General features: G+C 36.2%; 2 protein-coding genes across 2 annotated transcripts in view; one reads left to right on the top strand and one right to left on the bottom strand.

Annotated features, from left to right (window-relative positions):
- Window positions 1–367: 367 nt before the first annotated feature.
- Window positions 368–11,637, top strand: part of LOC149898340 (facilitated trehalose transporter Tret1-like) — a 30,251-nt gene continuing 18,981 nt past the window's right edge. Inside the window, exon 1 of the mRNA XM_090115566.1 lies at window positions 368–473. Coding sequence (XP_089971692.1) covers window positions 428–473 — 46 coding nt within the window. The 5' untranslated portion in view covers window positions 368–427. The remainder of the gene's footprint in view (window positions 474–11,637) is intronic.
- On the bottom strand, window positions 3,597–9,930 carry LOC149898341 (uncharacterized). Its single transcript, XM_090115245.1, has 2 exons — window positions 7,032–9,930; window positions 3,597–6,383 (listed from the first exon to the last, which is right to left on the bottom strand). The coding sequence occupies exons 1-2, from the start codon at window positions 9,928–9,930 to the stop codon at window positions 3,952–3,954; spliced, it is 5,331 nt and encodes a 1,776-aa protein (XP_089971371.1). The 3' UTR covers window positions 3,597–3,951.

The raw sequence follows: 11,637 nt of genomic DNA, 5'->3' as shown, positions 1-11,637 counted from the left end.
AAATGCGAAAGTTTGTTCGGATGGAAGGATGGATGTTTGTTATTCTTTCACGCAAATACTACTGAACCGATTACAATGAAATTTGCTATGTAGGTCGCTGAAGACCCGGATTAAGACATACGCAATTTTTTTATCCCGGAAATCATACAGGAACGGGAACTATGCGGGCTTTTATTTGAAAGTGCGGGCGAAGCCGCGGTTGGAAATTTAGTCAAGTAATAAATATTATGTTTAACAAAGAATCATAAAATATAATCTAAACATAACTTCTTACACAGTCGGATAATAAGGTAAATTTGTTAAGATTTATACCTCTAAGGATTATGTGTACTCTCTTTGTATTTACTATGAATGTGTATTATTTCTGCAGCCGTTAAGTGGAGTGGTATTCTCGACTTTAATATTTAGTTATATATTTTATCGTGTGATGTTTATTTTGAAATATCATAGACAAATCTTTATCACATTATGTGGTGAGTATCTATTATTTAATCTTATTTTAATAAAACATTAGAATTAATTATATTATCCAGAGCTTAGGCTCTTCAGTGCATGAAAATATTTAATTAAAAAAATTCTACATATTGAAGCGTAGGAATTATTGATTTTATAGGTACCGATTGTTTCTTTTCCTTCTATATTTAAAAAATATATTATTTAGTACCTTTTGTGTTCGTTAATAATTATTTAGAGCATAAACTCAAACTCAAACATTTATATATTCAATTAGACTTCTTCTAGAAGCACTTTAGAATCGTCATTACATATTTTTAACATTTACCACCGATTCGAAATGCGGCTTTGAAGAAGAATCGTCAAGAAACTCCATATTATTCGACCAAGCCAACTAGACGCTCGGGTGGAATGCGGCCTCCCCGCCCGCTTACCGCCTCAGGTACCGCGTTCGCCTTAGTACGGTTCGCAGCATCGACGCATTCGTATATTTCGCATCGCAAGTTATTTCTGTACTTTTTATTGAAATCGTTAAATCTTGTTATTGACTGTTAAGTTTTTTGTTGTTATTTGTTTAAGTTTTACTGTGTTGTTATTCCTATGAATAGCCCTCGAAATGGGGAAAAATAAGACTATTCATAGCGGAGAGCGAACAGTGATATTACGAGTGTTACATTTTTTGCTATCTGTACCCGAGACATGGACTTGTGACGTCACAGTTGAAAAGGCTTGGTCACGTAGTAGTTGCTCTTTTAAAATCATGTCAATATTACCACAATATTACATAGAAGTAATAATTGACTAGAATAATAACTAGGTAATCAATTTGTGATTCAAATGTATGACTGACATGATTATACTGTTGTAGTATAAGTATCATTAATTGACGAGTATGGATGCTCTTCACGCACAACCGACAGAACAGATCTTGATGAAATTTTGAAGGATGATAGATAACTGCAGTATCATACAGGTTTCAGGTTTAGAATATCAGGGCTGAAACTTTCAGTTATATTATATAATGACAGAAACTTCAACATAAGTAATTATATGTAGTTCAGTAGGTATATAATTATATATCTCATAACTAGGTTTTTGCAAACGTACGCTAAATATTTACTTTAAATATAGATTATAGGCACTAGCGGTCCGCCCCGGCTTCGCCCGTGGTACATATTTCGCAATAAAAGGTAGCCTATGTTCTTTCTCAGGGTTTACAGATTATCTGTGCCAAATTTCATCAAAATCGGTCCAGTAGTTTATGCGTGAAAACCATACATACATACATACAAACATTTCCTCTTTATAATATTAGTATAGATTATATTTTTATCCATTACTTTACATTATTGCAATTTACGTGACGACTTCTCATTCAGTCCAAGACTATTGTATTCGATTTAATATAGATTATTTTTAATTAATCAAAAGCATTATGTAGTTTTGTAGTTTATTATGTAACATCAAACGAACATAGAGCTAGAGCTATAGCAAGAGCATTATCGAAATCTTTTAGTGTAAACGAAAACTCGTATTCAGAGTTGTTCAGTATTAGAACATTGCATAGAATATTTTCGAACAACGAAAGAATGCACTACGCCTGTTTACACTAAAAGAATTTTACATCGTGTGGTGAGAATGAGCATTCGCTCGTTTGATGTAAATGCACTGTTAAGCTTTTAGGCAGAAAAGCGGGTTCGAATTCCGCCTCTAGATAAATTTTAATCTTAAAAATAAATATATTTGAATGTTAGAAAACTAATAATATTAAGTAGGTAGGTATTATGTTTTTAATATGGCTGGATTTCCATTTACTTCATGGGTATTGTGCAGATGCAACTTCGGTTTCATTAATCGATATTGCTTCTAATTATTGCCCGTAAAACTGCTATATTAAGATAGGAGCAATAATTGTCGAACATAATATTATTATCTCTGTGCAAAATAATAAGCTGCATAAGTGCATAGGTCAAGTAATTTTAGAGATTGCATGTTTATTGCAGTTCAAAGTTTGGTTTTAATTCTTATATATCAAAATGAATCGCAAAATGTGTTGGTAAGCGCATAACTCGAGAACGGCTGAACCGATTTCGATAATTCTTTTTTTATTATATTCCTTGAAGTACGAGGATGGTTTTTATGTAGAGAAAACGTAAATATGTACCACGGGCGAAGCCGGGGCGAACCGCTAGTCTTATATATAAAAATGAATCGCAAAATGTGTTGGTAAGCGCATAACTCGAGAACGGCTGAACCGATTTCGATAATTCTTTTTTTATTATATTCCTTGAAGTACGAGGATGGTTTTTACGTAGAGAAAACGTAAATATGTACCACGGGCGAAGCCGGGGCGGACCGCTAGTACATAATAGTAATATGTGTGTATCTATTTGTATAAAATGACAAGCGGTTCACCCGGCTCTGTCCGTGGTACATGTTTACGTTTTCTCTCTATAAGAACTCATCCTCCGTACTTCAAGGAATATTATCTATAGGTACTAATATTATAAAGCTAAAAAGTTTGTTTGTTTGAACACGCTAATATCAGGAACTACTGGTCCGATTTGAAAAATTCTTTCGGTGTTGGATAGCCCATTTATCGAGGAAGGCTATATACATATAGGCTATATATCAGCACGCTAATACCAACTAATATAATATATTAGTTTTATACAATAGTAAAAAATAATTAACGAAATCGGTTAAGCCGTTCTCGAGATTTGCATTTAGCAAAAATTTAGCGTTTCATTTTTTTTTTATATAGTATAGATGTATTAAACCATATTCGCGTTTTCCCTTTTCATAAATAAAGATTGGAAAAAAAGAAAGAAAACTAATAGTATTACCGGTTAAATACTGCCTCTTTATCGGTTAATTATAATTTTTTTTGGCACGCTTGCCACACCCGGGAATCAAAGCGGCTTAAATATATTTAAATTACACCATGTACTTTTAATTTTTATACATCAACGATAGGGTTAATTTTTATTAAGATTAGGTAAATCTCTAACAAACATGATGAATTTACTGAAAGGAAAAAAAATCTCGACGTATAAAATCAATTGGTAAAACTTTAGATTAAAGATCGTTTATGTAGTGATTAAATAAAAAAATAATTTGGAAAATCCAAAAGTGCACGCCTCATAATTTTTTTTAATAAATATTTATTAATTATTATTTTTGTTTATTTAATAACAATTAAACCACATCGAATCAGACCCTGAAAAATGAAAGGGTTCTATTCCTGAGCATACTCAAGCGTAAGAGAAAAAAAAGACTCGATTAGTAAAGTATTTCGGTCGCTATCGTGTTAACAAGAAAAAAACCGGCCAAGTGCGAGTCGGGCTCGCGCACAAAGGGTTCCGTAGCAGCAAATATAATAAACTTATTATGTCAATTTATACACCTGGTGAATGGAGCCTAAACTCTCCCGATATTTTGCCTTGTACTTTTATGTATGAATATTAATTTTATATATGTATTTATAAATATTCCGTGCTATAGGCGTGCCCAAATCGGCTTGTGATAACTGAATAAAGAAGTATATACACCAGCTTCACAATTAAAATTACCAAATATATTATCCAGGTGAGTTTCACCTCTAGTGGTTATACAATTTTGGAGAAGAGGTGTATATCCCGCATTCTGCATAAATTTATGTATGTAGTTTTGTTTGAGGAAATCTTCGTTAAAATCTCCAAAAATTAGTGTAGGCATAGAATGTTCATTAAATATATATTTGTTCATAAATTCTTTTAAGGTATTATTGGAGCACCTAGGTGATCTGTATATTGCAAATAATCTCTTATTATCATACTCCAATGAGACTCCTTCAATGTGTCCAGAAACACTACTTGATTGCTCTAAGTAGCTTTTAGGAGATGTAATCGGCAAATTCGGTTTAATAAATGCTAGAACCCCAAACCCAGGATTTGATGATGTTTGTTCCGGCCCATTTGTTCTAATTAATTCTATGAAACCGGGTAAAGAGAAGTTATCGTTTAAGCAACTCCAAGTTTCTGATGCAAAATAAATGTCACATGATAATATTTGTGGATCACTGGCTATGTCCGGTAAATGTTTATTTAAAGATTGTACATTATGATACACAATTTGAGAGCAGTTACGAGGTTCCCTCAAAAATCGGAAAACGGGAACTAATAGTTTCTGTCGCAATCTAGCCATTTCTTTTACTATAGAATCTTGAGAACTAGGGGGGCGTGGCGGTTTGAAAGAATCAGTTACTATAAATAAACCTTGTGCAGTAGTTGCACGAGAACACGCTACGTACATCATTGATCTTTGAATTGTAGGTTTTAAATGTATCACCACTCGCTCTAAGGTTGTACCTTGACTTTTGTGTATAGTGATGGCTTCCGCTGGCACAACAGGAAACTGACTCCTCCGAACCTGTAAATTTGATGATTTATACCGCTTTACTGTATACGTAACCGGTTCTAATGGTGTCCAGCCCTGGTCCAGTCTATTTTTATAACGGTGCAGCGAAGAGATTGCATTGCATCGTTTGTGTTGGCCAATGACATTATCATCGAAGGATAACCACATACGCAACGGCCGTCTTTCACCAGTTGCCCTGTTGATGGCAAAATCAATAGCTGATAGTTTACCAGTAGATCCGTTAGTAAGGCCATCTGCAGTATCTATATTAACAGTCAACATGTATTTAGCACCGATCTTTAAAACTAAAGTCGAAGGAAGACCGTATGTTTGCTGAGTCGTTAATTTGGAAACTGTCTCTAAAGCTTTTTGCTTCATTGTGGAATTTAATTCACCGCAAACAGTATCTATTGCTTTCGATATAGCTCCATCGGTAGTCATACTTGATAAGACTGCGTTATTGTGATTGTCTACCTCTCGATTGCTGGCATATAGATGAATGGCTCCTCGGGATTCCTCTGGCAACGTATTGTTATTAAAACAACGACTTTTAAATAGTGTTATATCTTCATCGGTCATTGTCCCACTTGCCATATTATTTAAAGCTGTAGCAAAGGCAACATCATCTCTTTGTCGCATTATTTGATGCAATTCCGTTAAGCTAAAGAGATCCCAAATTGGTGTTCCACATAATTCAGCAAGAGGATTTCGTGAGCTAGGCTGAAACACCCAATTGTCACCGACAGGTGGTAGTTGCCTGAAATCACCGACAACAATTACAGATATGCCAGCAAATAAAACAGATGAATGAAATACTTGTTGTAGTCGGCGATTGATTTGATGAAAAGTTCTTGAACCCAACATGGAAATTTCATCAATAATAATAAGGCGCATTTTTGACAATTTTGTGGCTAATGTGTTGGCGACACTGGGTGAAAGTTCCGGTAAAATACTTCCTGCTTGCGAAACTGGAAGGCCCAGGGCGCTGTGTACGGTTTGTCCGCCTATACCAAATGCGGCTTTTCCAGTAAACGCTGTGAGGAGAATTTTTAAATCATCAGGGTTCGTGCCAGGTTCCCTATTAAACTGAAGTGTCAAGGACTGGAACAAAGCTCTTATTAAGACACTTTTGCCAACTCCAGCTCCCCCACTTATAAATAAATAAATAGGAGAAGATGTCTTACGCATGTTTTCAAGGACGTGTAGTAATATGTCTCGTTGGTCAAAATTTAACTTTCTACATAAATCAAGCACATCACCTTCACAAAGTTGCGGAGGTTTAGCGATAAAAGTTAAAGGATCGCCACATATTTGTGGTCCACCATGACCGCCAGGAATAATGTCCTCAGCAACATCTCCGATTTGAGTTTCAAATTCGTAGTCTCCGAAAGGCTCTACCCCATTTACCCCTCTCTCATTAATTTCCTCATTTTCCTCATTTGAATCAGCATCTCTTATAGCTAACAATAAAGATTCGAACTGGTCTGGCCCTCCAAGCTTGTTAAACTGATCACTTTCATTTTGTATTAAATCTTTATGTTGCAAAAAAATATTTTTTAAATCTAAATCAGGATTAATTAATTCCTCTTCCTCGTTACGCCAAGGTATATAGAGCATTATTTGCTCTCGGTAAAAGTTATCTGGGTCTTCATGATAACTGTAACGGCGAAAACGGATTATTCTGGGTTTTATTTTTTGCCTTATAAATCCCAAATTGTCTTGTAGGGGAAGCCAACTGCCGTTGTTTTCGTCCATTTCTTGACTATGGTCATTGTCGTCACTAGAATCTAGATAGGTAGCACTAGCGACCGGCCGGCGTTTCGAGTAATAATAATAGGCTGCAAAATAGGCTAAACTGACATTTTCTAATGCAATTGGTCGTTTAGTATAATAATCAATGAAGCTTTTTTGAAATATATCATCCGAATTAGGATCTAAATTTTGAATTTCACGCGTACTTTTTAAAATATGTACTCTTTCCTGTGGCAGACTAGTGTTAACATATATTTCTCCTTCACTAGCTCTCGATAGTGGAAAACTTGCTAGACAGTACACGGCCTCTTGAGCAGAAATTTCACTAGCGTTCAAAAAAACATTTGAAACGCTACGCAAGGACTCCTTTATACTGCTATTGCCATTTTTAGCTTCTTCTATGGCGGAACGTAAAAGACGTGACATACCTTTGTCTGCCTTATTTATGTAATCCACAATATAAACTGCACAAGCAAATGGATCTACTATATACTGGATATCCATATTTGCTTTATGCAACTCTATGATTTTTTTAGAAAATGCATTGATATACGTGTCTTTTGGAGACCGCTTTAGAAATACTTTGGGCCTCTTTAAAGTGCTTCTTATAGCTAAAATATAATTTTCATATGTAACACCTACGAATTCCAAAAAATCTGTAAATGTTTCTATTTCAGGTGGAATATCTTGCATTTTAATTTGGATACTTCTTGCAATATCTTTGACCCTTTTATAAGAAGCATTATCCTTTGGAAGTTCGACTAGTATTTGAGTGGAATCTAAAGGGAAAAACGGTATATCAAAACGGCAAAGTTTGTCCGGCTTGGGCCTACACGTGTGCGTATGTTTATGTTTTTGAACATGAAGAATATCCTCTGTTAGTTCATTGCTATCACAAGTTAAAATGTTATCCACAAACTGGACGACTCTTTCAGCTGATTCAACATCACCGGGTACAAAAATAGGTGCCTCCTCAAGCCAAAGCATCATATGTGCATGTGGCGAGCCCCTATGCTGGAATTCAATCCTATAGTAAAAATGACTAATAACATACTTTCCAAAAGGACCGGAAGAACAAGACCACGTTTTACGAATTTCCCTTAGCTTTGTTTCAAAGTAAGAGGCACATATAAACGGGTCGGATTGAATGAGCCGCGCTTTCGTTTCGTAACTTAGATTTTCGACTTCATACAAAGAAACAGTTTCACCGTCAACAACTTCCTTTAGCATTACCAGAAGTTCTAGCCACTGTACTTCGGCAGCCGACAGCGTCAAAAAGAAAGATGGTACTCCAAACTGTCTTATCATGGCTAATACCTTCTTCTTTTCTCCCTCCCAGTGTGAAGGAGAATTTCTAATGCCACTAAGTACGCGATACCCGTCGTCGTGCTGAACTAAATTATCTATATAGTTCATATCTAGAACATTACTGGCTAAAACTGGTGTTCCTTTAACAGTTTTTTTTCGAAGACATGTTGTTATACTATTTTTTACAATTGTCATTTGCTGTTTTTTTAGAGCAGTAAAAAGATAATCCGGTCGAACAGCTCGTCGGTCTTGTCTTGATATTTCCGATTTAATTATTTCAGAATGTCTCAAATTAATCTTAAAATCTCGTTTGACGCCGCAATGAACTTTTATAAATGCCAACTCCTCTAAATGCTCATCAAATAATAAAGAGATAGGGCGCTGTCCTTCACCGGGAGCCAGTACTATAACATCCTGATTGTTATCCAAAAGTGTTTCTGTACCTCCTGGGTTAAGTTCAACACCTTCCGTAGAATCTACAGTCTCTTCGTCGATAGCATCGGCATCGCATGTACATCTAGTTTCATTTTCAGGATCATTACCTGCCCAAGATACATTTAGTGCGACACCGTTTTCCTGAAATAACTCGCACTGTACTAAATATTGCGCGGCCCTACGCACGAATTCAGGCCGTACTTGTTCTTTGCGGCCGTGCCTATAACAAAACCTTCGTTTCAGTTCAACTGTAATTACGTTGTCGTCATTTACGGACCGAGGTAAAGCACTGACCATGTTGTTAACTAGCACTGGAACATTAACAACGTTACCTTGAAGGCCATGTTGGAATCCTAAACCCTGACCCCTGCGAACAATTTTCAAAAAGACATGGCGTGGGCTTACCAAACGCTCTTCCAGAGGAGTCAAGTCTTTTAATACTTCTGGAATACAGGGAAAAATTAAACCATTCGCCCTCGCAAGCCTAGGTATAGTACCTTTGTTAATATATCTTGCACATGTGGAACAAAATTCTCCGTAATTTTGAGTTGGATTTAAATGGAAAACATTATCCACAAATAGTTGTCCATATTTGTTTAAAGCAATATCCTTAGATATTTTTTTTATAGAATTAATGTGCCACAATCTACCGCAGCAGTGGCAAGGATGCGTGTTTCCTTCCTTAATATTTTTTAAATAATTTTGTACAGTTAAGTCCCATGAATCTTTTTGCTTCGATCGTAATTCTTGTCTAGCAGCACTGTTTCGCATCTGTTCATTTCGTCTATATTCCTCGTTTTCTCGAGTAACACGACGAGCGTGTGTGTCGCGCTCTTGCTCAGCTTCTCTAAATTCGACATCCATTCGAGCTACTCGATGCGCTTGAGTGTTACGCTGTTGCTCATCTCGTCTGTACTCGTCATCTTGACGAGCAGCTCGATGAGCTTCAGTGTCGCGCTCTTGCTCAGCTTGTCGATATCGGACATCCGTTCGAGCTACCCGATGAGCTTGAGTATTACGCTGTTGCTCATCTCGTCTGTACTCGTCATCTTGACGGGCAGCTCGATGAGCTTCAGTGTCGCGTTCTTGCTCAACTTGCCTTATTTCTAGATTTAAACGTTTGCTTCGGCGAAGAGAACTATTCACTACCTGTTCATGACACTTTTTTCGTTTGTTGGACCTAAGAACCTCTTTAGCGACTTGGTTCCTCTCTTTTTCTCTAATTGAAACATCTTTATTAGATCTGGACAGCCTCTTTCTATCTCTATTGTTTTGTTTTATACGTTCCGCGTCCATAGTAGTACAGTTATTCGCTATGCTCTGTGTTTCCTCCATAACATACTCGTAATTCTGATTAAAATTTAAGTTATCGTTCTGACTGTGGGATGTTATTGAATTTTGTGAACGGTGTTTCTGTTTCTTTTCAGTCTGTTTCTGTTTATTTGTCTCCAGTTTAAGGGCTATATTATTGAAAAGATTAGAAGGGGCACGTCCTGGTGAACGCCTGCTCGTAGCGGGAAAAGCCAAAAGCCCATCGGTTAAAAGCATTTCAAGCAAATGGGGTCTCATCATTTCTGGCATCATTTTAATTAAATTGAGAAGGGTTCGTTTTTAAAGCTAAAGAGGTGGCAAAAGCAATGGCAAACAAACCACAATCAATAGTATTCGGTTGTCGCTGAACACTTGGAAACTGAATACATGACTCCGATAGATACGGAAACAAGGCTTTTACATATATTTTTTGCGATTTTCCTAGAACACCAACAAGACTATCGTACACACGCAGTATTCCATTAATGTAATAAATACAACTCCAGTGCCCCACTAATCCCACGTCACCGTCATAAATTACTTGAAGGTGCGTCTCATTTTTAGGTACAGGTTCAATCAGTTCAGGGTGTTGAAATAATTCTAGCTCACGCGGTCTAAATGATGTGCACCGAAGTAACTTTTCATGAAATGCGCGAACCACATCATCTTCGATATAGTTATTATAATTCAGAATGTAGGAAAACGTATTATCTAAAGTATCCATTGTTAGATGATATACAATAAGCTTTAGAAATTTTAAAAACCTGCTACGAAACACTAAAATTTGCACCAAAAACAAATGAATTTATATTATTGGGGGATTTATTAGTACGTGACCGGTTTAATAGCACCTATTAAACCAGTATACCTACTTACTTATTTTTTATAATAGGTACAATTCAATATTAATAAATGGGAACGATGAAATTCTCTTAGTGACAACGACGTCTGCCCTCACGTGTCTGCCCGTTCGGGTCGACGCGGTTAGCTATCTTATCCCCGCCCCCGCGCGAGACCAAGCCCCGCAACTCACGCGCTGCAGCGCAGCGAGCGACCGATCTTCTTGAATCGATGTAATAATAATAATCTATAGGATTAACGCGTTTTAAAAATATTGGTTCGATGGATATGTTTAACCTATTATTACTCAACAATCACATTTGTAATATTAAACTTTATCAAATGCACAATGTATTTAAGGTACATTACTGGATAAGGATTAATGGCGTATTGCTTGAATAAGCTAATATTTCTCGTAAAAAGTACCTACATTATAAAGATTTTATATCATCGCGGATTTTTAAAGGTGTACAATACTGTAGTATATTTTTTGATCTATCTTATAAGGTTCAGCCATCGTTTTCAGTGTAAGCACAATAACTTAACCAAAATTACAGTTAAATCAACCTATCTCAAAAACTATAAGAGATACTTTGATCAAACCAAAAATCGTTGAAAGAGTTAATTAGCATGCATCACCTCTATTTTTTTTAGAATTTTATACCCCGTAGTTATAAAAATAGAGGGGGGGGGACATACTTTTTACGACTTTGAGAGCTGATATCTCAAAAACCGTTCACTTTAAGAAAAATGTTTTTTAGAAAACTTTATATCATTTTAAAAGACCTTTCCATTGATACCCCACACGGGGTATGTACATCGAAAAAAAAAATTTCATCCCTCAGTTACATGTATGGGGGGCCCCACCCCCAATTCTTTTTTTTACTATTTAGTGTCATATTTTTGTAGCGGTTCATACAACACATATTCCCATCAAATTTCATCACTGTAGTACTTATAGTTTCCGAGTAAATCGGCTGTGACAGACGGACAGACGGACAGACGGACAGACGGACATGACGAAACTATAAGGGTTCCGTTTTTGCCATTTTGGCTACGGAACCCTAAAAAGGATCCGCACATACAGACACACGGACGTCCAAGACAGAACTTTTTTAAACTGTTTTTTAACTAGTTTAA

This window comes from Colias eurytheme, chromosome 23 (genome assembly GCF_061535395.1).
Source record: "Colias eurytheme isolate Ceu_HAF_F1 chromosome 23, ilColEury1 Martin Lab GWU primary, whole genome shotgun sequence".
Classification (NCBI taxonomy): Eukaryota; Metazoa; Arthropoda; class Insecta; order Lepidoptera; family Pieridae; genus Colias; species Colias eurytheme.
This window is presented reverse-complemented; position numbering and strand designations above follow the sequence as displayed.

Excerpts from the sequence above, each read along its gene's own strand:
- LOC149898341 (XM_090115245.1), bottom strand. The coding sequence starts at position 9,930 with ATGATGCCAGAAATGATGAGACCCCATTTGCTTGAAATGCTTTTAACC. Across the intron at positions 6,384-7,031 it reads CATAAATAAGGCAGACAAAG|ATTTAATACAAAATGAAAGT; the intron begins GTATGTCACGTC and ends TGCAACATAAAG.